The sequence below is a fragment of the Hippoglossus stenolepis genome, chromosome 17 (genome assembly GCF_022539355.2).
Source record: "Hippoglossus stenolepis isolate QCI-W04-F060 chromosome 17, HSTE1.2, whole genome shotgun sequence".
NCBI lineage: Eukaryota > Metazoa > Chordata > Actinopteri > Pleuronectiformes > Pleuronectidae > Hippoglossus > Hippoglossus stenolepis.
In genome coordinates this window covers 5,413,693-5,438,571 of record NC_061499.1, presented here as the reverse complement: position 1 = coordinate 5,438,571, position 24,879 = coordinate 5,413,693, and the positions used below count along the sequence as shown (strand labels likewise).

At 44.0% G+C, this 24,879-nt stretch overlaps 1 protein-coding gene across 1 annotated transcript in view; it reads left to right on the top strand.

Moving 5' to 3' along the window:
- The window catches only part of LOC118124559 (exostosin-1c), a 77,149-nt gene that overhangs the window by 7,088 nt on the left and 45,182 nt on the right, over nucleotides 1–24,879 (top strand). Inside the window, exon 2 of the mRNA XM_035182531.2 lies at nucleotides 3,470–4,879. Coding sequence (XP_035038422.1) covers nucleotides 3,933–4,879 — 947 coding nt within the window. The 5' untranslated portion in view covers nucleotides 3,470–3,932. The remainder of the gene's footprint in view (nucleotides 1–3,469; nucleotides 4,880–24,879) is intronic.

The window sequence follows — 24,879 nt, the reverse complement described above, 5'->3', positions numbered from 1 at the left end:
TGCTGGTGCAAGATCGACCTGCCACTTTGTATTAGCTGATATTTTAAAAAGCAATTCCATGCAAATATAGTGATATTTTCTCCTGGCGCTGTTGACACAATTTCATGGCTTGTTCAGCACACTCTGCGTGAACCTTCCTCGATGTTTTCCTTGCACTCAAGGCGAGCGAGTGATCAAAGAATTGTTGGCCTTGCAGAGTGTATTCCTCATGTCTGTGATTAAGTGTTTTGTGCCCCTCTCTTTATCCCACCTCCCTTTTGAGGATGAAGCAGGAATAATTGAAAAAGGAAAAACAGCACAAAAGTACTATTGTTTTTAAGTTGAACCCTGCAGTCATCTTTGCATAGAGTAGGAAAACTAACGGAGAAACAAGAGGAGGGAGTGACGAGAGGTGGGACGAGTATAGGGACTGAGGGGAGAAGGTAAAGCTGGGAAACAAATGACATAAGGTGGAATCGTGGAGCTCTGGCTCCCGTCCTCACCTCTCCTTGAACTCTGTCCCTGCACCTACAGGCCCCTTTATTCAATGAGCCTTGTGCCTTTTTCCACCGCTAGTCACCCAACCATAATGATCCATCATTGATCCATGACAGAGGGACCTCTCTCGCCACTTAAAGCCACTTACATGTGTGTGTGTGTGTGTGTGTGTGTGTGTGTGTGTGTGTGTGTGTGTGTGTGTGTGTTTTCGAAATACTTGTGTGTCTTCTCACTGATTTGCCGCTCCAAGCATGTTGTCGTGTTGAGGCATGTCCTCGAGTTTCACAGCCCTACATTCATCATTGTTGCTCCTTGTTAATGGCCCTCCTGTGCCAATGTGCAGTCTGTCCTTCACACAAAGCAAATGGTAGAAATTAACATAACCGTGTTGAGCAGAGGTTTCACATCTGGAGATTTCAGGCAGATGAGAGAACTGTTTCAGATTAGTTATTTATAAATGGGTAGTTTCATGCCCTGATATCCTGTAATATTATCTTCAATGATTATTTTTCAGTTCACACATTTTCCTCCATGCTCCTCTAAACACACAATATCTCACTGCCTCAGAGGTACTTTTGAAATCAACTCAAATATGAGCTTTGCGCTGCTAATATTTGATAAGTTAAATGGAAGGAGGAGTGTCGAGGGAAGGTTCTTTTATGATATGATAGCGTTTCTATTGTGAAGTGGCAGTTTAAGGAACACAAATTGAATCTCCTGTTGTTGATCCAACGGTAATAGAGGGACCTCGGTGCTTTTAAATCAATGTAAATATGCTTAATAGACACCTGAAGGGAGAAGGACAAAAGCGACGGCGTCCTTATGTGAAATTGCTCGGCTTCAGATTTGATAAGGCAATGATATGAATACTTCATGCCCATCAGCATTACCCTCATCATAATGATACCCTCCATCACTTTTCTATTACACCTTCCTGCCATCACTATCAATTATCCCCACAACCACAAATCACAAAAGGACAGCGCTCATACACAGCTTCCACCGCAGTGTATCCTGAGGAAGATTGAAGTCTAATTGTATGCATCGGTGGCAGGGGATATAAAGCAAAAGCAAAAAAAAAAGACAAGAGAAGGAAATCAATGCCTTAACTAAAAGAGCAGATGCATTATTGATGAGGAATATGTAATGGGATCCCAAATGTCTGTTTCTCTCCAGCGTGGATGGCTCGCAGCGTCCGTGGTTGTACCCAGAGTAGTAGAAACAAGGGAAGTGTCAAAAACCGTCTGCTAACATCTCCACTTTCTTGTGAAAACGCTAAAGGCTTCACGTGTGCAGGAACAATTAATTCAAATAATGACTCCAAACCGCCTGTAGGTGCTACTGCGACAGTTTATTCATCCTGCCACGCATTGTGGGGCCTCTGCTGCCTCACTTAACTGATAAGATTAGCTTAGTTTGGCTAACTTCATCGACTTTAGCCACAATTCTTCCCGCCGTGGTGTCAAGTATAACATTTTAATTCACATTGCTCCTAAGATGTACAGTGTTGTAGCCTCATCATCTGTTCAGTGTGGCCTGCTAGTTTTATCCGTGTCGCGATGAGGCGTTAGAAATCGATAGCCTAGTTTATCGATGGATCGTAAGTTATTATAGTTATAGTTGTAGGATTTATCTGAGACTTGTGAATATTGTAGAATCCTCACTGATCTAATTGAAAACCAGGTAAATAGAACAACTTAAAGCAACACTATGTCACTTTTACTGAGCAACAGCGCCCTCTGCAGCAATATGTGGTGATTGGTGATTGGGATTTTCCGTCAGTTCCACACTTCTCACAAGAGATCGCACCTGTTCACCAAAATAACATATATATAGATCAAGAGCAGACGTCAATGTCGGCATCAGAGGTAAATCAAGCTAATTTTGAAGCACACACACACACAACGATGAGTAAAAAACAGGTCATTTTACGCACACATCTCTATTTCCTCTAAGCTTTCGAGTTTAGGAAGCCAGAGGATGAGTTGTTTACCCACGTCACCGGTGTGATGTTTGTTTTATTGCAAACGGAGGAGGCAGGCATCACTTCTGCTTGGCTGGAGAGGAGGCAGAAGTGAGGAATGTGAATGAGAGGTAGAGCGAGCGAGAGCGGCCAGGTGAGACCTGAAAGCTGCCTTTGTGTGGCAGCTGGCAGGAGGAACACTGCCCTTCACTGTGAGTTGTTCTCCCCAAACACACACACACACAAGTATACTGTACATATAGGGGTTTTATGGGGCTCATGTTTGGCAAGAAGGCTGAAAAACCGTTGCAATTTTGCGAGCGTAACAGCGAAGGCCTTCTCTCCGCGTCTCTCCAAGGTGAACGGACGTTTCGGTGCCATAATGCGGTTCTGTTTTCCCCTCCGCGTTTCCGAATCTCCATTTCAGATGCTAAACGCTCTCTCTCATTTTCTCCTCCACTGCGCCTCAACTGTATCTGGCTCAGTCCAACTGGAGCTTGAAGAGGATGATAATATCTAGTCCAGGCCGCCGCTCCAGGTTTGACATGCCATCGTTAAAAAAGACTGTTCCAGGAGTCAGTGCACATCACGGCACACATGGCCAGTAAATATCCCTCTTTCAGGGAAGGCAGAAGCCAGAGTGGGACTGAGATATGTGGCCTCCATGAAGAAAAGAGCTCAGTGAATTGTGCTTTTTCAATTTTTCTCTTTATGAGCTCAACCTGAAGATGGATTTTGACAGTTTAAAATCCTCGATCACTGCCTGTGAAATATTCGCCAGCTGTGCCGCTTTATTGCTTTTTGATTACATTGTGTGTTTTTGTGTATTAAATGTGATTGAGTTTGCAGAAGACATATGTCTTTCCAAAATGAAAAGCCATCCAAATGAAAACATACCCAATGAGCTATCAGAAGTGTTAGTTATGGTGTCTCCGGAGACCAATCCCAGAGTACGTCTCCGTGTTGGCTGCGGAGCTGCAACGCTCTCTGTGTACTGATCTGTATTCCTGTTTGTTTACTTCTCTCCAGGAGGGGCCCTGCAGACAGCCGTCGCGCCAGGCACCATGAGGCAGCGAGCTTGGCCTGAGAGAGCGGAGAAATCACCCTTCATCTCGCTCAACCCGGCTGGGACGTGGAAGAAATGCACACAGCAGAAGCAGCGGCAGCAGCAGCGGCAGCTCACAACACAGCAGAGACAGGCTAATACACACATCTGAGAGTGCAGTGGAGAGCAAATGGGGAAGGCAGAAAGAGACTGAGAGAGGGGAGTCAGTAAGTCAGATCGCGTCATTCTAAATGGCAGAGTGGCCTGGGCCACACTATGAGGAAGTGATGTCCTTGTTAACACATTGTCCTCTCGTAGAAGCTCCTTGTTAGAAGTCACAAGTCAGTCCCCCGCCCCTGTGAGGCTGCCGAGCTGAGGGGCAGAGGATAGGGAAAAAAAAAACAGAGGAAGAGACAGAGCGGAATAAAGAGACTGTGACAGGCCCCCATGCAGGCGCGTAAGAAGTATGTCCTGCTGGGCTTGTGTGCGTGCTGCTGGCTGGTCCTCTTTTACTGGGGTGGAGGCGTCCAGCTGCGTCTGCTGCGGCTGCTGACACGCCAGCGGGGTGAGGTGGTGCGCCCCTGGCCCAACTGGACCGACCGGGCCTTCCTGCCCCGCTATGCCCACCTGGACGAGCTCCAGACGGACCCTGGGACGGCGGAGTCGCCCCGACAGCGGCGGCAGGCATGGTCCGCCGTTTACAAGGACAGCCGCTGCCGCATGGAAACCTGTTTCGACTTCTCTCGGTGTCGTCGCAGAGGCAGAGAAGGATTCAGGGTGTATATATATCCATCAGAGAAAAATGATCATGTGTCAGAAAGCTACAGGAAGATCCTGACGTCAATAGGAGAGTCGCGGTACTACACGTCTGACCCCCGCGAGGCCTGTCTGTTCGTGCTCGGGATAGACACCTTGGATCGGGACCAGCTATCAGGACAGTTTGTGCCCAACCTGGACGAGCGTATTCGTGGTTTCCCGTTGTGGAATGACGGGAGGAACCACCTGATCTTCAACCTGTACTCAGGCACGTGGCCCAACTACACAGAGGACCTGGGCTTTAACATCGGCCAGGCCATGTTAGCCAAAGCCAGCCTCAACACAGAACACTTCAGGCCAGGCTTTGACATTTCCATCCCGCTGTTCTCCAAGGACCACCCGCAGAAGGGGGGAGAGCGGGGGTGGCTGGTGAGGAACACCATCCCGCCGCGAAGGAAGTACCTGCTGATGTTCAAAGGGAAGCGTTACCTGACGGGCATCGGCTCCGACACCCGAAATGCACTCCACCACATCCACAATGGGAAGGACATTGTGTCGTTGACGACGTGCCGCCACGGGAAGGATTGGGAGAAGCACAAGGACTCCCGCTGTGATCACGACAACTTGGAGTACGAGAGGTAAGACGGGGGTCACACAGCCAGAGGGGATGCTTGGAATGAGGTGATGTTAACATGAGACATGAGGTGCGAGTCATGGTGGCACTGTACAGCGGTTTATGGGAAACAGAGAGTCAAGTGCTATTTTGTTATTAGGATATGGTGTTGTTCCATTCGCCGTCTTTTTTTGAAGTTTACATGCTGTTTTATTGCTCTTTGAGATGTCATGTTGGCGTGTGTGTGTCCCACTGGTTATTTCTGTCTCTCTTTCATGGCTGCGCAGTTTTTGACAGAACGACTTTATGATGTTTGGCAGTTGCTCTCGAGATCAAAGATTCTCGATACAGACGCGCGTCTCTGGAAATTTAGATTCAGGTCAAGGTTTGCGGCGGCTTTCTTGTTCTCGCGTTGGTGATGATAAAAGTACAGTTTAACAGTGTTTCTTTTTTCAGTGACTGACCTTGAGCTCTTTTATTATTCAATAATTCTCCTGGCGTGATCGAGACATTGGAGTATTGAACAAAGTTGTGGAATGGATTGGCAGTCGGTCATGTGCATACCTCCGTCAAGGCCCAACGGTCCTATTAAATTCAATGAAGCTGCACCAATCTGCACATATCCAGGTATTACTCCCCCAGATATGTGATTTTTTTTCATTTCATTTCATTATTCCCAAGGAAATATGTGAAAATGTCAAAAAATAAATATGTCCCGTCTCCCAACAAAAGGGATCAAAATGTCCTGGATCCACCCCAGAATGTTATGATTTCTTTCTTCTCCCATGTTCCATTACTCCACCAAGTTTCGTCGAAATCCATTTGGTAGTTTTTGTGTGATCCTGCTGACAACAACCACCAAACCCCAATGGGTTAAAAACATATTATTGTTCATAATCTTCTCGGTAGAGGTAAAATACAAGTGAACAAATGACTATTTCCATTTTTCTTTTTTTTGGCATTCACTACTAAGACATTAATTACAACTGCAACAACAGTGTGTAATGAGCCAAAGCAAAGGTCTCCACGTAGAACGACTAAATACCTCAAAGACTAATCAGACATTTTGTGTGTGGCGGTTTTAATCAGACTGTCCATTCATTTCTATTACTGTTGCCGTTGATGCAAGGATTAAGCAATAAGATTTCCATTTCCACTTTGAATGCAATTCTATTTTGGACCTTGCTGTTAAGATGGTGTACAGAGCGGATAAAAGATGGGGGGGGCGAGAAATGCAATTGCGGCAGTGTTGAGAGTGATGATCTTTTATTAAAACTAATTAAATTTCAGCGCATGACCTTTGCCACGGTTTGAAAACAATTCATACAAAGAAAATACACAATATATATAGGCTGTGTGGGCGTGCGAGCACCATTGTTAACTTAATATTGAAAAAGCTTTATTTGCCAAATATACATTGCAGCAGCAGCAGCAGCAGCAGCAGCTTGATGAATATGTCTCATCCTCAGAGTCTTTTTCATATTCCCGCACTGGCTTATTAGTGTTCAGGCATTAACTTGGAAACCGACAAAAATAGATACATGTACTTGAAATAAATCATATAATGTCACGTCCTGCCTCCTGCATGTTCTACCCAGGCTCCACCCCTCGCCTCAACGTTTCCTGTGGTGACCTTTCCTGACCCAGACAATATTCTGCTGCGTTCATCGTATGTAAAAGGCAAATATCTGAAGTAGGGAGGATGGAGAGAGAATTGATACTTGGGTTTTCAAGAGGATTGATGTAAAAGGTTTAAAACGTCTTTAAATAACCCATCAGATTTGATATAAAACACTATATTAAATACACTATATTCAGTTATGGCCCAACTGTGATAAAATTCTGTTCAAATTTCAAAATTGTTCGATACCACGCTATAACACTTACACTTTGCAGTGAAAGTGTCTGAAGCCGAAGTGCTGACATGAACTCCTCATTATAAAGTCTCTGCTCGTCCATTTATAGACAGGAACCGAGAGCATTGAAAGACAGGAAATGGATTTTACAAACAGAAAAGCCTGAATATTGAGACAAAGAGGAAAAGGAGTTCTCGAACCATATGGCTCTGTAGCAGCGTGAGAATAAATTCAGCTGAACTATGAACGGTGCCATTGTTCCGTAATAGGTGAGTAAACAAAGACGGTTTTGTAGGGTTTAATTTGCTTGTCTGATTCATACCTTGACAAACAGAAGCAGAACAAACTGAAGTGCAGAGTCGAGGGCCGACCTACGGAAAGCTGTTTAAAAAGTGTTTACATCACGCAAACAAAAGTATTGTGTGTCTGAAACCTGATTTTCCGTTGATAACCTTGTCGCTGTGTGCTACAGTTTAAATGTGTGGTCACAGTTAAAGTGACGAATGAGACCCAGAGCGGCTGAAGTTCAATATTGTACGTTAAAGTTAAACTTTTCATAAACGTAAAAGATAAGTTCCTTTTTGATTACGTCCTCTGTGTCTTGTTTTGCTGTGGCTTCATTTAAAAAGTGCGTCTGCATCGCTGAACTGATTCTCCCCTTTATTCATAACGAAAACCAAATGTAAACTTAAGCCAGTGGCAGTTGGAAGTTGTTTTCTCAAATGATTCCTCAAAGCAAACTATATTCCGATGATACAATATGACTTTTCAGATAGAGTTTATCCCCCCCGACATCAGCCGTTATGTGGTGGCTCTGCTCCAAGTGCACTTAGATGTGGCCTATACCTTTACGCTTGTTTACGTTGGGCTGGGCGGCAAAGGGATGGAGCCGCTCTGTGAATGAGCTCATTTATTCCACACAGTCCACTCACTCAGAGCAGGAGGGGGGGGCGACGGTGAGGAGGACAGCGAGGGAGGTGGGGTTGGTCCCATGTGGTACTTTGCGGGTGGATAAGGCTCCGAGGGTGTGAGGGTGTGAATAGGGGAGGCGAAGTGAGAGACAGCTGCCGTTTGTAAGAACAACACATAAAAAAGGTGGATGATTTTTTTTTTCTTCCCCTCCTCTTTCTTGCCTTTTGTACGAGGTTTCTTTTCTCTGGAAAATCAGGGCTTTTAGCTATAGAGAGAGAGAGAGAGAGAGAGAGAGAGAGAGAGAGAGAGGTGTGAAGGAGGGTGTCGTGGTGGTTGAGTGGGTGGGGAGGATTTTAATATGGGGGGTAGAAGATGAGATTGGTGGAGTCTGCAGAATCCAAATGAATGAAAGAAAACGAAAAGAGGACAATTAAAGAGAAAACTCAATGTGCATTTGTCTGTGTTCAGGTCGGAGTCTCTCCTCTGCCAGTCGGGCTTATTCTTCCCACCTTAACTGTTATCCTCTTTTACTCCTCTAGATCTCTTTCCTCAGTAATCCAGCAAGTGTACTAATAATAATGGCCCATGTCACTGAGCAACCACGTCTTTGTGTGTGTGTGTGTGTGTGACTGTCACTATTATGCATGAGCCTGTGTGTGTGTGCATGTGTTAGACCGTGTCACAGCCATTGAGGCTCTTAGAAGGTGGTATCAGGTTAATGAGCACATGCGTCTGGTACACCAGCAGATTAGCCCGGAGGGACCCGGACAGGACGGCCGCCAACGGACAAAGGGCGAGGAAGGAGGCGGAGGTTGGATGGGGGATGGGGGGGTGCTTGTACACACACAGAGAGGAACAACTGTGACATCTTGTCTCCACCTATGGAGGGAACCTGAACCTACCACCCACCTTTTCACTGATGTAACAGGGCTCTACATTAATTGCCTTTAATTGTTTCTGGCATTAACTTTAGAGTTAATGTGGAGTAAAGTAAGAGTAGTAATTAACCAATGGCAAAAAGAACCAATAAATAATAATAATCATGATTTAGTTTTGTTGAGGATCGGGCTGAATTCAAACTCTTAAATATGAGAGAGATGCTCAGCTCTGCTCATTGCTTTTCATTCATATGCTTCAGAACCATTCAAAATTACATTTTTGGCTAATATGGGGTCAAAAAAGGCTCAGTTGCATTTGGAGCATGTGAATGTTGAGCAACACCTGGAAACCTGTGGTTTTTGTGTGTGCGTGTACACACGTTTCCTGTGAAGTGCACACCGGTCTAAATGCCAGAAGACAATGTTTGTACTTGCAACCTAAATGTGTGCATAGGCCACTTGTGCAAATTCAACATCCCAATTGTCTTTCTCCACTTGAAATTTAGGTTTAAAATACAACCAGAACACCATTTCACACAATTACCATCATCTTAGGCTACGTGCACACTTGTACGTTTTTCTTTTATATCCTCGTCACTGCTACATCAACATCTACCGTCCACACTAGTGTTCAAGCCCCTAAATTAGTTTTCGAGACGCTGCAGGTCCCGTTGTAGCTTGAAAACTCAGCGGCTGTTGTAGACTGGACAGGCAGAAATGGAGATGATTGTACAAGATGATGCAGTCACCTGCACTCGCTTCCTGATTGGTCACAACGCAAGTACAAGCAGTGGAGGTGAAATGTTGTAAATACTTTCTCTAAATAACAGTTCAGCTTTGTTTTTAGTCCGAGATAAGAAATCCCCTATTTATAGTAAATGAAACAGATTAGATTTTGGTCCCTGCGATTCCTATTATCATAATATAAGTCGATTTACTGTTTGGTAAATAGCACCTGAACATTTGCTACAGGGAAAAAGAAATAGGAGCAGAAGGTGAAATACTTTTCTATTCAGTTAGTCTGTAACATTGTGTGTGTGTGTGTGTGTGTGTGTGTGTGTGTGTGTGTGTGTTTGTGTGTGTGTGTGTGTGTGTGTGTGTGTGTTTGTGTGCGTGCAGAATTATGGATGACAGGAGATAAAACAGAACACAGTAGCAAAGAGACAAGTCGGAGGTAGGACACGGTGGTACCCAAGGCAATAAGAGTGTGCAGCAACACAGGAAAGGAGAAAGGTTACAAAAAATTGGGGGAAAAAGACAGATACTGCAGGCAACTTAAAGAAAAAAGGCGAGAATGAGACAGGGCGACAGCGAGGGTAACAGAGAGAAAAAGAGGGAATTGGAGGAGAAGGGGATACTGAAGCGAGGGATAAGCTGTGCTGCAGCCTAATGGCCTAGTTTCCCTCACTTAAGAGAATTCTCTAAGAAAGGGAAGAGAAACGTGTGTTGTACGGTGAATGTAAATGAGCAAGAGTGTGGAAAAACAGAGAGAGAAGAGAAGGGAGAGAGACAGAGAGGGATATTTAGGGGCAACAAAAGGTGCCACAGAAAAAACACAAAAGATCTCAGGTTCCAATTTGGACCACAGCGAGAACCGACCGAGGTTGCGGATTTTAAACGAGTGAGAGGCTGCGTAATGCTCCGGCTCCCTGTTTGGTCTTGGTCTGTACATGGGGGCTGGTGTAGGAAACGGATTGGTTATTATTCATGACCTTCCTCAAAGCAACTCAAGGTTGAAAGAGAAAGAGGAGTGAGCAATCAGACTTTAAAACCGGGCTAACAGCTCCGGATGAACGCGGCATACAAATCAGACGAAATGGAACTGAAGGGCAAGGCAAGAGGAGCGATGCATAAGTGAGTTGATTGATAAGTTCGCGGCCTTAGGTGGAACGAGTCAATTTCAGTAAACCTGGCCCATTTATTTTTCAACACAGTCCTACAGAGTTCAGCGGCAGCATACGGATTCATTCTATGTAGGAATCAGACCTCGTCAATGGTCTCCTGAGTAGTGACGATGACTGGACTTCCAGGACGTGCCCTCTTCATCATATTGTAAGAAGGGGCACCCTCCCCTGGTGTTGTCTGTTTCTTCAGACTGTGCTGACCTGCTATTTTGAATTACCTGAAACAGAAAGACCCCTACCAACCTAACTACTGTACAACCAGTGTGTTCTTTAGGTTTAATGTTTATGTACACGTACTGCAAAAACCCCAAAGTCTAAAGGGAGCTCCTCTCAGAAGTCCACCCAACATTCCTCAGCAGCTAGCCTAGCATGCATTATAACAAAGCATGGTAAAGCAAAAGTAGAACCCGACATTTCCAACGTGCACTTGAAGGCCAATCAGAACAGCTCAGGAAAGGGGCGACTTAAAAAGACAGGAGCTAAAACCAAGTGTTTCAGACAGAGGCTGCAGAGAGGAGCTGCAGCAATGGACAGCTTGAGGAAAGTGATGTGTTTTCTGAGCATCACAGTGTGAAAACCTAACCCAGCAATCGAAAGTAAACCTGAATATGAGCAGAATGTCTCCTTGAAAGAGTTGAGCTGCACATTCATGTATAACTCGTCTCCTTCTGCTTTACAAACTTCATCATTCATCCCTCGTATGTTCACTTGACTGAATGTTGGAAGTAAGCTCTTTGGATATGCTCTCGTTCACGCATAGGAAATTGAACAGGACACTTGTAATCTCTCGTGCTGCCATGTGCATGTAAATGTTATGTAACCGTTCCCACAAAGGATTTCGGTGCGATCGGGTAAAATATGAATCAGCACTGGGGGGCTGAAAAAAACAACGTCACTCTTTTCTGCTGGCCGACATTTAAAAAGATGGCTCCCTTGGCTGTGGAGTTACCGCTCCTGTACATGCACAATTTAAATTAATATGTGGGTGTTTGTGTGTTTGGATCTGTGCTCACTGTACCCTAGTGTGTGCAATCAGAGAATTTGGCAAACCAAATAAGAAACGCTGCAGCCCGCTGTAATTAGGGCCTGTGAGATTGTACTCCTGAAGAGTGCTGTGGAGTGTATGATTGTGTGTGTGTGTCTGTGTGTGTGTGTGTGGTTTGTGTGGCCCATGTCTCTTGTCTCTGTTTAGAATACTTGGAACTGAGAGGCAGCCTTGTGGTTCCCTGGCACTTGTGCAGTCCATCCTTCATTCTTTTCCTCTCCGCTCCAGCTCGTGTCTGTCGGATCCCACACGCTGGTCTCGCCTCCTTCCCTGTGCTTTTGACAAGTCTGGTCAGATATAAAGTATTTATGAAGTCACAAAGTGCCTCGTAGTGCAGAAAAGGTTGCATCCAAGTGCTTGAAATGAACCTGCTGGCTCACAAACCGTCGGCGCTGATGGACATTGGATCAATTGTAATTTGAAAGGAGTTGCATGTAGTGAAGTGTTAATATCAGACTCTGCAGGTCCGACACATAAATAGTGCCTGGCCAATGAATATATAAAAACATTAAGCAACTACACGGCAACATTTGATTATGAGGACTCTTTTAAACACTTTTCCTGTTGGGGAAGGTTCCCTCAGATTATTCCTACGAGAAGAGAGTCCTCACCTTGAAGCCTTTTCTCTTGGATAAGTAAAACCACATGTAAAACCTACATGTGTGTATCTTGTCAATCAGTCACGTATTACATCCTCCCCCATCAGACTCCTGCCGGTAAACCCTTACCCGAAACTAATATATTTTCAAAGAGGAACAGCCAGAACCGAGCTGAATCTACCTGAGGATAGACTGAGGCTGCAGAACGATGTGCTTTCAGTCATAGAAACTGAATTTATTGATGTAGGCTTTAAAGACATTTTGAATAACTTAAAGTCCTATTTCCATTTGGGACAGCTGCTCAAACAACGAAGCATCCTGCGGCCAATTGGGTGACGGACAAAAATGTTCTAACCTATTTAATATCTGTAAATAAACTGTCAAAATCTTGTGGGTCACTACTGGTTTTGTCTTTCATGATCTTTGTTGGTGGCAATGAGATGACTTCAGACTACATCTCCGTTGATTACATCCAAACCACAGCATAATGTTTCCTGACAGGATACAGTAGGAATTTTAGTTTTTTTGGGGGTCTGATCTAATGTGGAATTCAAGTGTTTATATGCTATTATTTTTTTAGCCGCAACTATGAGCGAGGGAGACACATGAACTCGTGTCTGAAGGTCATGTTTTGCGAGATCACAAAATCAATCCAACCTTACGACAACTCCTGTGATTGATGACTTTGGCCGTAACAGTAACTTGGAAGTGTTGGTGTTGGCAGAGGCTCGCGCTCTCTGATTCCTTCACTGACGCTCTTCAAGCCGCTCATCTGAAAGGTAAAAAAACCCCACAGCTTTCATTCCTTTAGTCTTGAGCAAATGAAATGCTGCGTCCTCAAACACGAGCCAGTCACAACCTGCTTGTCATCTCTCGTGTTTGTGTTCCAGTCTTCAAGCCGTCATTGTTCTCTCGCCCGCTGCTGACTGTTGAATCATATTTTTCGCCTCCCACGTCCTCAGCACTGCAATTTCAGTTCTCATGCGTCCATCCGCTCCATTTTTCAGGGTAGGTTGTAATATATCTATCTTGTCTGGGGGCATTTGTTGTGACAACCATGTGACACTTGAGCCACGCCATCAGACGAATTACGACAGGTAATCGAAAGGTCTCAGAGGCTTTGCGCTGTACAAGCTTCAAGCAAACTTCAAACACAAACAAGGTCAGAAAATGTAACTTGACAAACTGTCTGGTAGGTGTATCTCCCACATTCAGGCTTTGCTACCATCTGGGAAGTTTTCATTTTAAATCCTGCATTAAATTGGCGGAAACAGAAAGATCCCTCTGTCTGTTCATTTCGTTCATATTTGTGCACATCTTTTGAAAGCTTAATAACGTGGAAGAAACGGAGCAGTACCACAGGACATCGAGGGGGGGCAGTGTAGCCAGAAGTTCAAGCTTTCACCAATGATGGAACATTTTGAGGAGAGACTTGGCGAGTTGGTAAGAAACAACAGGGATGCACTTCGCTTTGGCACAGGGACAATCTGCCACTTTTGCCTCTCTCCGTTTGTCGTTGTCAGAAACTCTCAACTCTGTGCTGCCCTCTAGTGCTTAACAACCATGCTCATATTAAGGAGACATTCATAAATAAAGTTTGCATGCATGAATATTCCGAAGCTCACAGCACTTACTCTTCCTCTGTCTCTTCCTGACACCTTCTTTGAATGTATCCTCTGCACAACCCCGTAACTTTTGCCCTACCATCCACTTCCTCTTACTTTTTCCACATAGAAGTGCACAGTGTCCTCCTCCAGTCGACTGCAAGCCGGAGCTCCAGTAGGTTATGTTTAATTTATAAACAGACTCCGCTTCTCCATGAAAGTGAAACTTTTCTTGACAGCTCAGCTGCGTCTGTGGTGTTACACACTATTGTCTCGAACACCATTGTGTTAGTTACACGCACATTTATGCAGAAATGCATGTTCACAAGCAGCGATGAACAGTCTCTCTTTGTTCTCACTTGTGAACCGATTTATTCCAGCTCTCAAACCGTGTTCCCCAGCCCCCCCTCACTGCTCACCCTTTGTACATGCTTTGAAGATGCGGACAGCAAGCGGAAGTTTAAGTGAGGAAATGTTTTTCAGGATATGAGCCTTCCCAAGTTTTATTTAATCTACTCAGATAGATGTGACTGAACAGGAGACTTGAACACCAGGATGCTGAAGCCCTTAAAGAGTCATAGAGCGATTCACATGCTGTAATCATTTTGTATTCAATTTTGAAATAAATCAGGTTCAACAATCATTATTAACAGAAGCAATAGATCTGCGCTTAAATCTTGAAAATCTCATTTACGTGCAGGTAATGCAGTGCAGCTGTTTTGAAAGAAATCACCTCAGCTGTAATATCCTCTCTCTGTTGACCTCGCTGTGTTCACTTATTACACAACTACTGAATATGAAACCAGTGACCACTTAAAAAAAAAGTACATCTGGTTTTGACTGATCGTCTCAGGTACAAACCATAACTGAGAAATCCAGACACGGCCTCCGTTTATTTCAAAGGGTTTCAAGGATTTTCCAGTTTAATCCATGTGGACTGGATGAGTGGTGCGGCGCCTTTACAGTGGGGGCTCTGCGGCTCAGCGATAATGTGGGAGATTTGGTTCAAAGTTATGCGACACTATTATGACAGAACTTTCTCAGAAATAGCAGAAAGTGGACGGCAAACCGAGCCCAAAAAATGTAATAACTTGCTGGACGAGACACTTGATAATAGCCAATTTGGAAATGATGTATTTTTTGCACAGCTTGGGAATCAATGCTCTAGACTCGGTTTCGAAATGAATTCAAAGGACCCCAGTCTTCTCTTAAGCGGACTGGAGAAGTTGCAATGGTTCAAATTTTGTGATTGATATAATGAAGAGATAAATTCTACAACAATATCTGTAAAATGACCCGAGCCGAATATCTTGCTGTGGATAAGGATTCATTTGTAAAGAATCCAATAAATAATGAAATGATATTCAACAGGGACCAGTTTATCAGCGTCTGGATGCTCTGTTTTTTCTCAGATTAATCTAGTTTCTGAAGATTTGGAAAAACATTTTGGATAAGGTTGCACTGTGTTATCTGCAAATCGCAAACATATGCAGCTTTTCACCTTCACCTCCTTATTTCTTCGGTTTCTGCAGCTCAAACTTCGTTTTCCCTTTTAAAAATCCAAAATACATGAAATATGTGACTATGGCCTCTCAGGCGCCGATCGGTTTTCTTAAGGTGGACCGTTTGGCCCCGGGCTCCCTCACTAGTGTGGATATCCTCTTAATGGGTGTCTATTCAGCCCCCTAATCGGGCCTTTTATCAACACCACAGCGATCATAGCTGGAAAAGCCTCTGGCGACCTTGCTCGCTTTTGTCGAGGCCAACTGGAGCGTAAAAGCTTTGACAATGACAACGCAGTTCGGAGAGAGGGAAAGAGAAAAAGACATGAATGGCTGACGTAGTTGAGGAGTCGAACCTCCAATGGGTGCCCTGGATTTCACTTGTTTACCAGTTTTTTGATGCCATTTATTTGACCTTTGACCTCTGCACCATATGCTGCGAGAGACTTTGGTTTATGGTTTGTTTAAGGCGAGGAATATTAAAGATTAGTGATACCTCTGTGTTTGAGCAACTCTGTGATCAAGGGGAATATTAATTTAAGGGAAATCGCACATTTGTTTGTGGTTAATTTACTTTTCAAAATATAAATATTTTGAAAAAACTCGCCAAAAGAAAGAATTGCAGAAACCATTAGGGTTTAGAAGTTCAAACCATTGACAGACGCCTGCAGTCAAATCCTTACTCACAGACACACAAATCAGACCAGATTCTGATGCAGTCACTTCGTCCCAAACACATCCCGAAGATTTTTTTTTTCTCGAGCACTTCCTCACAAAAGTAAATTGCCTGAGATGTCTGCTGCAAAATTAGGTCAGAAAATATCTTGTAGTGTAAATGTGCAATAAGATGAAAGGGCGTTTTAATGACAGCCTCTTTTTTTTTACTCTCTTTGATGTAAGGAGCGGAGCGTTTTCATTGGTCGGTCTCGAGATGAGTGACTGATACACGGTGATAATCCTCAACCACTGGAGGGTTCAAAAGACTTTCTAATATTCTCTGCACTATCAGTAAAATGATCTGTAGACCCCGTTATTTTAATAACCTTGAGGGATATTGGGGTTAAACTGGGATTTGGGTGAAGTGGGGGCGTCTTGGGATTCTCGAAAATTCTTTATGCAAATAATTTCATTACGCTCTGTGTCATTTAATCATATACACTGGAGTTTTTGCTTGTTAAATAAGTGTGTGTAAGGCAGATTTGATCTGTGTTTGCATTAGAGTCCCTGATCCTGATGCGAGTCCTTTAACATCCAATCAGATACTGTTATTTACACAGCATCAGATATGCAGCGTTGATTAAATATTTATCATGGACACTGAAGGAGCAGCTAGTCCCCTAACCTTGGCACACCTTATTTTTTATGAGCTACTTGATCCAAATACAGAAGGTCCTGGTTTAGAAACGACTAAAATGATCAGCCTGAATTATTGAGATGAAACAAATTAAAGTTTAACTGGGAGGTTTTTGACTCCACATTCACACACTTTACCTGTGTTTGCACTGGGAGCCAGTAAAGTCAGGCTGAGGAGGGAAAGTGGAGCAGAGTCGGGGAAGGATCAGGTTTTTATCAGCTTTATTTTAGCCGATACCAGAACTTAAGAAACTTGTGAAATGGTAGTTTTATAAGAATGACTGGCAGTTTGCTTTTTTTTTATTAGTCTTAAGTCTACAGTTTGCGTGTGCAGGAGAGAAAGTAATAAGGAAAGACTGGTTTGTTTAGGGTTTACCAGAAGTCGGCCCTGTGTTCAGAGGCTGTAAAGACGGGACGCTGTGCTATCATGAACCCCACCTCCTCCATGTTTGCAGATGGGACATGGACAAAATGAAAATGAGATGTAGTTCTTAGGACGGTAGCTTCGTTCCAATTAGTTATTCGATGCCATATAAACAGGGTGAAAGTCAAACATGGCTTCATTTCTGCACAACGGGAGGAAGTGAAGACACATCGTCCATCTTTCTTTACAGTCTATTCACGTGACCTTATACACGCAACACAACTGGCAACCACAACAACATCAGTGTCTTGAAATATTAACCAGGAGCTGGAGAAACCTTAGGTCTTAAGCGACAGTCAGAATATTATGGCTAATCCACACTCCCCTCTAAGCTCCTAGGCCTGGAAGTATGTGATTCTTTGGCTGGGTGAGTAAAGACAAGTATTACTTTCTGCATAAAATGTTGCATGAATCCCATCAGCTACAGGCGAAAATCCCCAAACTAAACCAAAATAATGTTATGAGAACAACCGGCAATTGTTTTTTTTATCACCGTCTAGGCTGCAGCTGCTGTCTAGAGAACTGAACTTGAAATATTTAAACTATTAGTGTCTCACACTGAAAAACTTCGCTAATAACGTTTGATGCTAGTTTTCTGTGCTGCGTACAGGTTAACACTGTGTGTAATAAAACTTTTTTTTTAATGTTCTGTTCTCTGTGAATTAGTAAATATGTTTCTCTGCACCTAGAGTAGCTTCTGGGGAAAAGATGTGCTCCTTGACTAAAATAAATACGTTGGCAACACTTTGTCTGACCTGTAAAGTAAAACCTGTTCTCAACATCTCGCCACACAATAAGCAACAGATAAAGCCGAGTCATTTTCAGCTTGTGTTCAGCCCCTGTGAAGTGACGTGCTCGTATTTCTCCTCGGTTCTTCAGGATCTATTCGGACTGACGGCTCACGTACAGGCTGTCTTCTGCTTCCCCAGTCACACTGTGCACTTCGGCAAGTTGTTCAGTTCCACTTAATCGTCGCCTCAGGTGTTTGAAATGCCATTATGATATTAGTGGTGGATAACAGATTGTTCAGAGCGACTTTGCCTTTCATGCCCAAATCTGAGGAGTACTCGTTGTACTTCTTACGCTCGTACTGAAGGAGCACACAGGGTGCTTTTTAATTTATAAGTGAGCAGTCTGTCCTTTCACGTGTTGACTTGAGCAACGTCAGAAAACCTTTGAAACCAGACGTACTGTTCTGCTGCCACACCTCCTTCTCTAACACGGATTCACAGGAAAAGGGTGGGAACCACCGCATGAGCTGTGCAAAGTCCTGATTACAGATGATAAAATCCTTATTATATAGTTCACTCTTGGAGTTTTACGAAAGTGCATGGCAGATGTTTTCTATGCAGTGCAATAAACTTCCCATGACACTATTTACTCATTGGGGTAGTTCCTATTATTCAAGCAACCGGATTCAAAGATCCTATAATCAATGGGTGTGTAATGCAAGAAAGTCAATAAAACGTGTCGTGTCAGAGTTGTCGTATTGACATTTAAGGTGTATTGATTGATTTACCATCAACTTGAGTAACACACACACAAAAGAATTCCACCTTAAAAGAGTTTTCTACCTAACTATCGGCCTTTTGTTAATCTCTCCTGCTGATTTATTTATTGGTGATGTAATTTAAAAGATTTATAGATTAGATTGTCCTTCGTCTGTGCTCATGTTTTCAACGTGGTTTCATTTTCTTGGCACAAGTAAAAAACTATTTAAAACACAAACTACTCTTGTTCATTTACGTATATTGCTTTAAACCACAGTATTTGCAAACTGCCATGGTACCGTCGAAAAGTTAACTAAATGTTGTTGCAAAGTCAGTTTAGAAATTTGTGTATTCAGTTATAGTGGATTTATTTATGGGAGGAAGGTTGTTTATACAACCTAGAAACGAGCCACAACTTAACCGTGCGTTCATGTACCAGTAAAGATATCACTACTACACCTCTGCTGTTACTGTAGCCGAGCTCAAGAGCAGATACTGTATCTGTGCCCCAGATAAGGGCTTTAGGTGCTACCTAGCGTACGAAGAATGGGTATGAGATCATGAATTACTCATGAGTTCTAGTGTTGAACTCTTATTTAATGATCGGCGTGCGGGGACTGCTCGCGCCTGTCTCCGTCCTCATCACCTTTGATAAATGAGAAACAAGTTGAGAGAGAGAGAGAGAGAGAGAGAGAGTCAAAACTTGCTCAGTTGCTCTCAAAATGTCTTGAGCGCCGTAGTCTTTCAGAAACTGCTGCAGACACAAAGCCTATATGCCCCAGTCGGTTGGCCCACAACACTGAACAGCCACCTACGGCGCGCTAAAAAACAGCCCACCTCTAAATGGCACTGCACCGAATATAGACACGTTTTGTCAGGTGTATGTGTGTCGTGTGAAAAATGAGCTTTCTGTTGCCTCTGCCTGCTCAACCTGAAAGTCTCTCCTGCAGATTTAAAACCTCCGCAGCACACTGAGCTCCTTCCCACCGCAGAGGGCCCCGTCTCCTTCCGATCCACCGCTCATTTCAGTCCTCATTTCCTTTACATTAAACACACCATTAAGCATATTAAGTTCAAAGCCAGCCGTCGCGCTGGTCCATGCTTTTAATGATATAGCCATCTGTGTGCAGATCCATTCCTCAGCGAGCAGGTGCTTCGGGGCAGGTTAGGGAGGAAAAACTGCTTAGTCAAATGCAGGGATGCGTCTGAAATTTAATGTGGTTTAAAAGATTGGAACAAATGAAAGACTACAATCTATAGCCATGCTACTAAAAAATAAAAAAAAGACATGCTAGCTGCTCTGTGAGGCAGCGGCGAATATCATGCTAATATCATGCTTACATGATCAGAGTGACAATACTAACATGTTGACGGTATTATGTTAGCAAGTGTAAACTAACATTTAGACAAATTAAATTGACAATACGATGGTTGCACTCAGTTACGATTTGTCGGGGGAGCTTTGGGTAACCACGTGGTTACGATGCATTCACCACAACGACAATATCTAGGGCTCGACTCGACCTTTGTTGCATGTCCTAAATCATGAACACCTTCAGCCTACAGAGTTTCATAGCGACCTATCAATCAATGTTGCTTTTAGGATATTTCAGTCTCTTTTAAAAGTGGTGAACCGACCCGACTGAGCCGCACCTCTCGCACACGGCTACAAATGAAAGCGACTTAAAATTCTTCTCTCTTCATTCCTCACACTTTTCCTGGAGTCATTCATTCTCACCCTGGGGTATTTATTTCCTGCTGCGATATGTTTATACCATTCCTACTATGAGCTCGCAGTTGGCATCTACTATAATGACCTCTAACAGTCCGGTAGTAGCGTTCGGTGTCAGTACCAACCTTTCATCCAATGACAAGTACCAGATTACACACTTACATACTCCTCAGATGCCCTTACACTCTCTCTCTCTCTCTCTCTCTCTCTCTCTCTCTCTCTCTCTCTCCCTCTCCGTCTGTCCTGTCTTTGCTGTTGCTGCTATTTCTTGCACTTGATCGTCCTCTCAACACAAGATGCATCCAGTCACACATGCCCCTGCTCATGTTTCTCGCTGTGTGCCCAGCCGGCAGTGTCCTGCGGGAGCGGCCCAGCCCTGCCTCTGTGTGTCCAGCTGTCCCCTGGTTATCACTCTTTCTGTCTCACTGGCTGCCAGTAACCAGAGCACTCTGTGTCCGTCTCTCTCTCTCTCTCTCTGTGCAATGACCTTCCTTAAGTTACTGTAAGATGAGTCTTCAAATAATTCCATCCTTCGCTTTGTTGTCTTGTCTTCCACTCGCAACAGTCGTGTCCTAATTCAGGGGCCATCGTGGGCCGTGTAGTCTTGTCGATTTTCACCCTTACCGCTATCGCCTAGCAACAGAGTGGCTGTTGGACACGGTGAGAAAGTTTAAAAGGCCCCTTGGTTTTTTAGTTGTTACCTTTTTGATTATCAAATGCAGCGACCCCTGAATTGTGCCTCAGCTTTATATCCATTCTAGGAAATAGATTTTCCGTTTCTAGTTATTTTGCTTTTATTCCTGTTGACCGTCATTCTATAGCTTCCCTGCCCCCCCTTTGCTTTTCTGTCCGACAGAATATAATTCAATCAGGTGCAGTGTGGTGGAGGTTTGTATCGTCTCCACTCTGTTATTTTCCTGATGTCATTTCCTCTCCTCCGCTCCTCAGTTATTCCATTGCTATAAGATTGCTGGCGTCCACTCGCAGGAGGAGAACTCAGCTGTAGCAAGATGCCGTCTGTAATATTTTGTAAATCCCCAGTGCGCCACACTTTACCTGCACCCACTCAGCCTCTACCCACTTACCATCCCCACACACTACTACACACACTCCATCATGGCCTCTAATAGGATAGAGGCTGATGGAGCAGCCGGGCCTGCTCAGCAGACAGTGGTAGAGTGAATCTATATTCAGTCTCTGCACTTCATCCTCCTCCTCTGGAGCCTGATGAACTCAGGGGAATCCATGGAGCCAATAAACGTCCTGTGATCTATTGAAGCACCCTCCCTGGAATGCAATCCATACTCCATGGGGCAGAGACTGTTTTCTGTGTAGGCCGGAGTGTGTAGAAGTGGTCATTTTTTTATTTGTGCGCCTTTGTGTGTGCAAAGTCTATTAGTGTAAGTGGAGGCATTTGTGTAAAGAGAGCCACTAAGTGAAAGGGACAATCCAAAATAGATAATGAGAGAATGGACTTTAGGTGATGAGTCGGTTTTCTCAGTGCTACGGCTGTGGGTTGAGAAGCCAGAGGGAGCAACAATGCAAGTGTCTCGTTAGATACGACTTCCCGTGAGAGTGGCCTCAGTGGCACACATCGCCGCTTTAGCCTCACGCAACGAAGATTAAACATGTGGTGCCTTTAGAAAAACGTCTCTTCACTCAGAGGTTGGGAGGTCGTGCAGGTCCACATCATTCTCATCAAACCACTCGACTGCAGCTTTACTTTGAGATCTTTTCCCTCTTGACATCTTGATCCGAAATCAACAACTGACAAAAATGTCACCTGGGCTTCCTGCCGTGTTTAAGCATCTGCGGTTTTTATGTCCCTGAGCTAATTTATGCAGGTTTTCCCTTTACTTTGTCACCCATTGACAGGCTGTGAGGTTGTACCGTAACCATTATTTCTCTGTGGATTTTCATTTCCCCCTCCGGTTGTCAAGTGACTGACAGTGAGTAATGAGTGTAATGCCATTTGCACACAGATATGAAACCTCTCATCCTAGGTGCAACGGGATAACAATTACAAGAGGGGATAATAAATTCATATTAATACCCTGTGTTCTGGATTATCCAGCTCGGCCTGTTCCAGTGTCTGTGGATGTCAGCCAATATTTGTCAGTTATTATTCTGACATGAGGAGAATACAAAATTATCTGATTGTTTAAAACTCAGAGACGGTATTTATAAAGAGCTCGCCAAATTCTCTCAATCACCCTCTGGTGGCTGGCTGCAGTATAGGCCATGAATCCTGCCTCGTCCTTTTTCTCAAAGAGAAAGTTTTTATAATGTTGACGTACGTCCAAGTAATTAGTTATTTGATGCTATAAAAACGAGGTCAAACATCATGATCGACAGCTGAGACTGTTCCAGTGTGTATCGCTACCTTGGCTCCGTCCCTCGATCGTTGCAGCTCAGACTCTGGCGCCAAATGACAATATGTGCAGCGTTCATCTGTCCATCATCACCGTCGTCGTCTAGGATATCTTGGCTTCGCTTCTGGACAGTGGGAGGAAGTGGAGACGTGTCATCCATCTTTATATATACGGTCTCTGCTCCGACTCTCAGGACGGAACAGTGATGCATCTGCAGCTCAGCTGAAAAACAGAAGTAATATCCGGCGAAGCATTGGCTCATATCAGTGTCTGTATTTCATTGGAAACTGGACTGAGGTTGTTGAAAACCTGAGGCTTTGTTTGTGTGGGTGTACAACAGTGCTATTAGTCACTTTCATCCTCTTCATTCATTGAGCTTTTAACCAGGCCTTCATTTGAATTGAAACGATATTCCTCCTTGATTATTGGATGGAAAGCTGCCATCTTTGATTTATTTGATGTCTCTGTGTCAGTGGAGGAACTTGAAAGGAAAGAAAAGTCGAACTCTGAGTTTCTGTCTCTCTTCCTCTGTCGTTTTCCCCTCCCTCTCTTCCACCATCCCTCCCTTGCTTTCTTACGGTAATGCTCCATTGATCCATGCTGGGAAAAGACATTGCTAATTCACTGAACCCTGCTCAGCCTTTGCTGTGCCCTGGGCTGATTGCACTAGGTCATCCCTAATGGTTCCTCCTCTCTCCAGGCTTCCTCTCTGCCTCCCTCAGCTCTAACCAGCATCCCAACTGGACGTGTTTAACCCCTCAGTCTTCCAGCGCTGCGGGGCGGCCGGGGGCTGGTGGCTAATGGCGAGGCATTACTCGACTCTGCAGCAAGTGGTGCTAATGATGACAGTGCCGGAGTGCCCAGTGAACTGAGCTGGTGGTGAAAGTGCTGATTTGATCAGCGGCCCTCTCGGCAGTATGTGTGCACATACTGGAAGTTGTGGAGGAAAAACTTCTGCAGCGGTTTAGCTTCCAGAGATGACAAACTGCAGGCGAATTAAATTTAACGAAGACTCTCAAATCAAGCATTTTTTTGGATTTCTCGTCTACTCGCCCGGCGACACATTCATCCGGGGAAACTCACTGCATATATGTGTATAAATACCAAATGAGGTCTGGGTTCAATCACGAAGCTGCTCATTAAGTCACAGGTAGCTCTTGATTAGAATCCGTCAGCCGCAACAAAGCTGTGAGTGATGCAGCAAAATATGAAAACAGAGAATAGAGGTTATTATAGCCGAGTTAATTTGCCACAAGCCGCTCACGGGGAAATGGAAAAAACAGAGAAACAGCCAACTTGACAGTAACTAGAGGTGAGAGGAACAACAAAAATAATACACTGCACAGATAAAAGAAATGGATATAATGAACATGCAGACATTTTCTACCCAGGGGGGAAAGTAAAGTCTATTTTGAAGTGAAAATATTAGTTTTATGGTGTGAATTTGTATGTAGCTTCCTTTATCTCCGTCTCTTACACAGCAGCACACACAGACCTCAGGCCACAGGGCTCCCTCGTCCTCTCAGACGTTTCCTGTCCTTTGCTCCCTCACAGCAAAATAAGGCTGTTCATTTCTCCCCCCATTCATCACCCCACTGCCAGGTGAGACAACCTCTCAAGCTCTGTGGCCACAATTAACCCGAACACATTAGAATTGTGCCGGTGGTCACGTTGCCGAGAGCGGAGAGTTTAAAAAGAGGAACTCACATCCGAGCGCTTGGAGGTTTTCTTCTTTTAAATCAAATATAAAGGAAGTGGTTCTGTGGAACATGAACCCCTGGGCATTTGGTGTCTGCGTTTTTTAAAATTGTGAGCTACAAAACTCTGAGGTTACGAATAAACCATTTTTGTTTCCGCCTGTATTTGTCTACTGGAAGTGTTCAGCGTGAGGCACACGGCCTGTCTTTTGTGCTTCGCTGAATCACAACTTGAAAATGTGTAATTTTCTTCTCCTGCTGCCGACCCGGGCTGCGATAAAACATCGTATTTCGTAGCAGCTTTGGCAGTTAAACTGTCTTCGAGGGAATATATCAAATGAATAGTTCGGGGAAATGCACTTTCTTGCTGAGAGTTGCATGGGCAAGAAAACTGGTTCCACTGGAGGCTATAGCAGCTTATAGCAGAAAGAGTACAAACAGGACTAAACAGCTCTAAAGCTCACTTGTTAACACATTTGTTAAATCTGCAGATTTCACTCCTGTCAGACACTTTGCTTCTGTGCTGTAAAAAAGGAAAAGGTTAGGAAAACTCAAAATGTCTTGATTTAAAACCATTTTATGTTTTGAAGAAAATCGTCTATATACAGTAATTATCTTTTGTTCTTACAATTTTGTGCTTTGCCACATGCAGACATT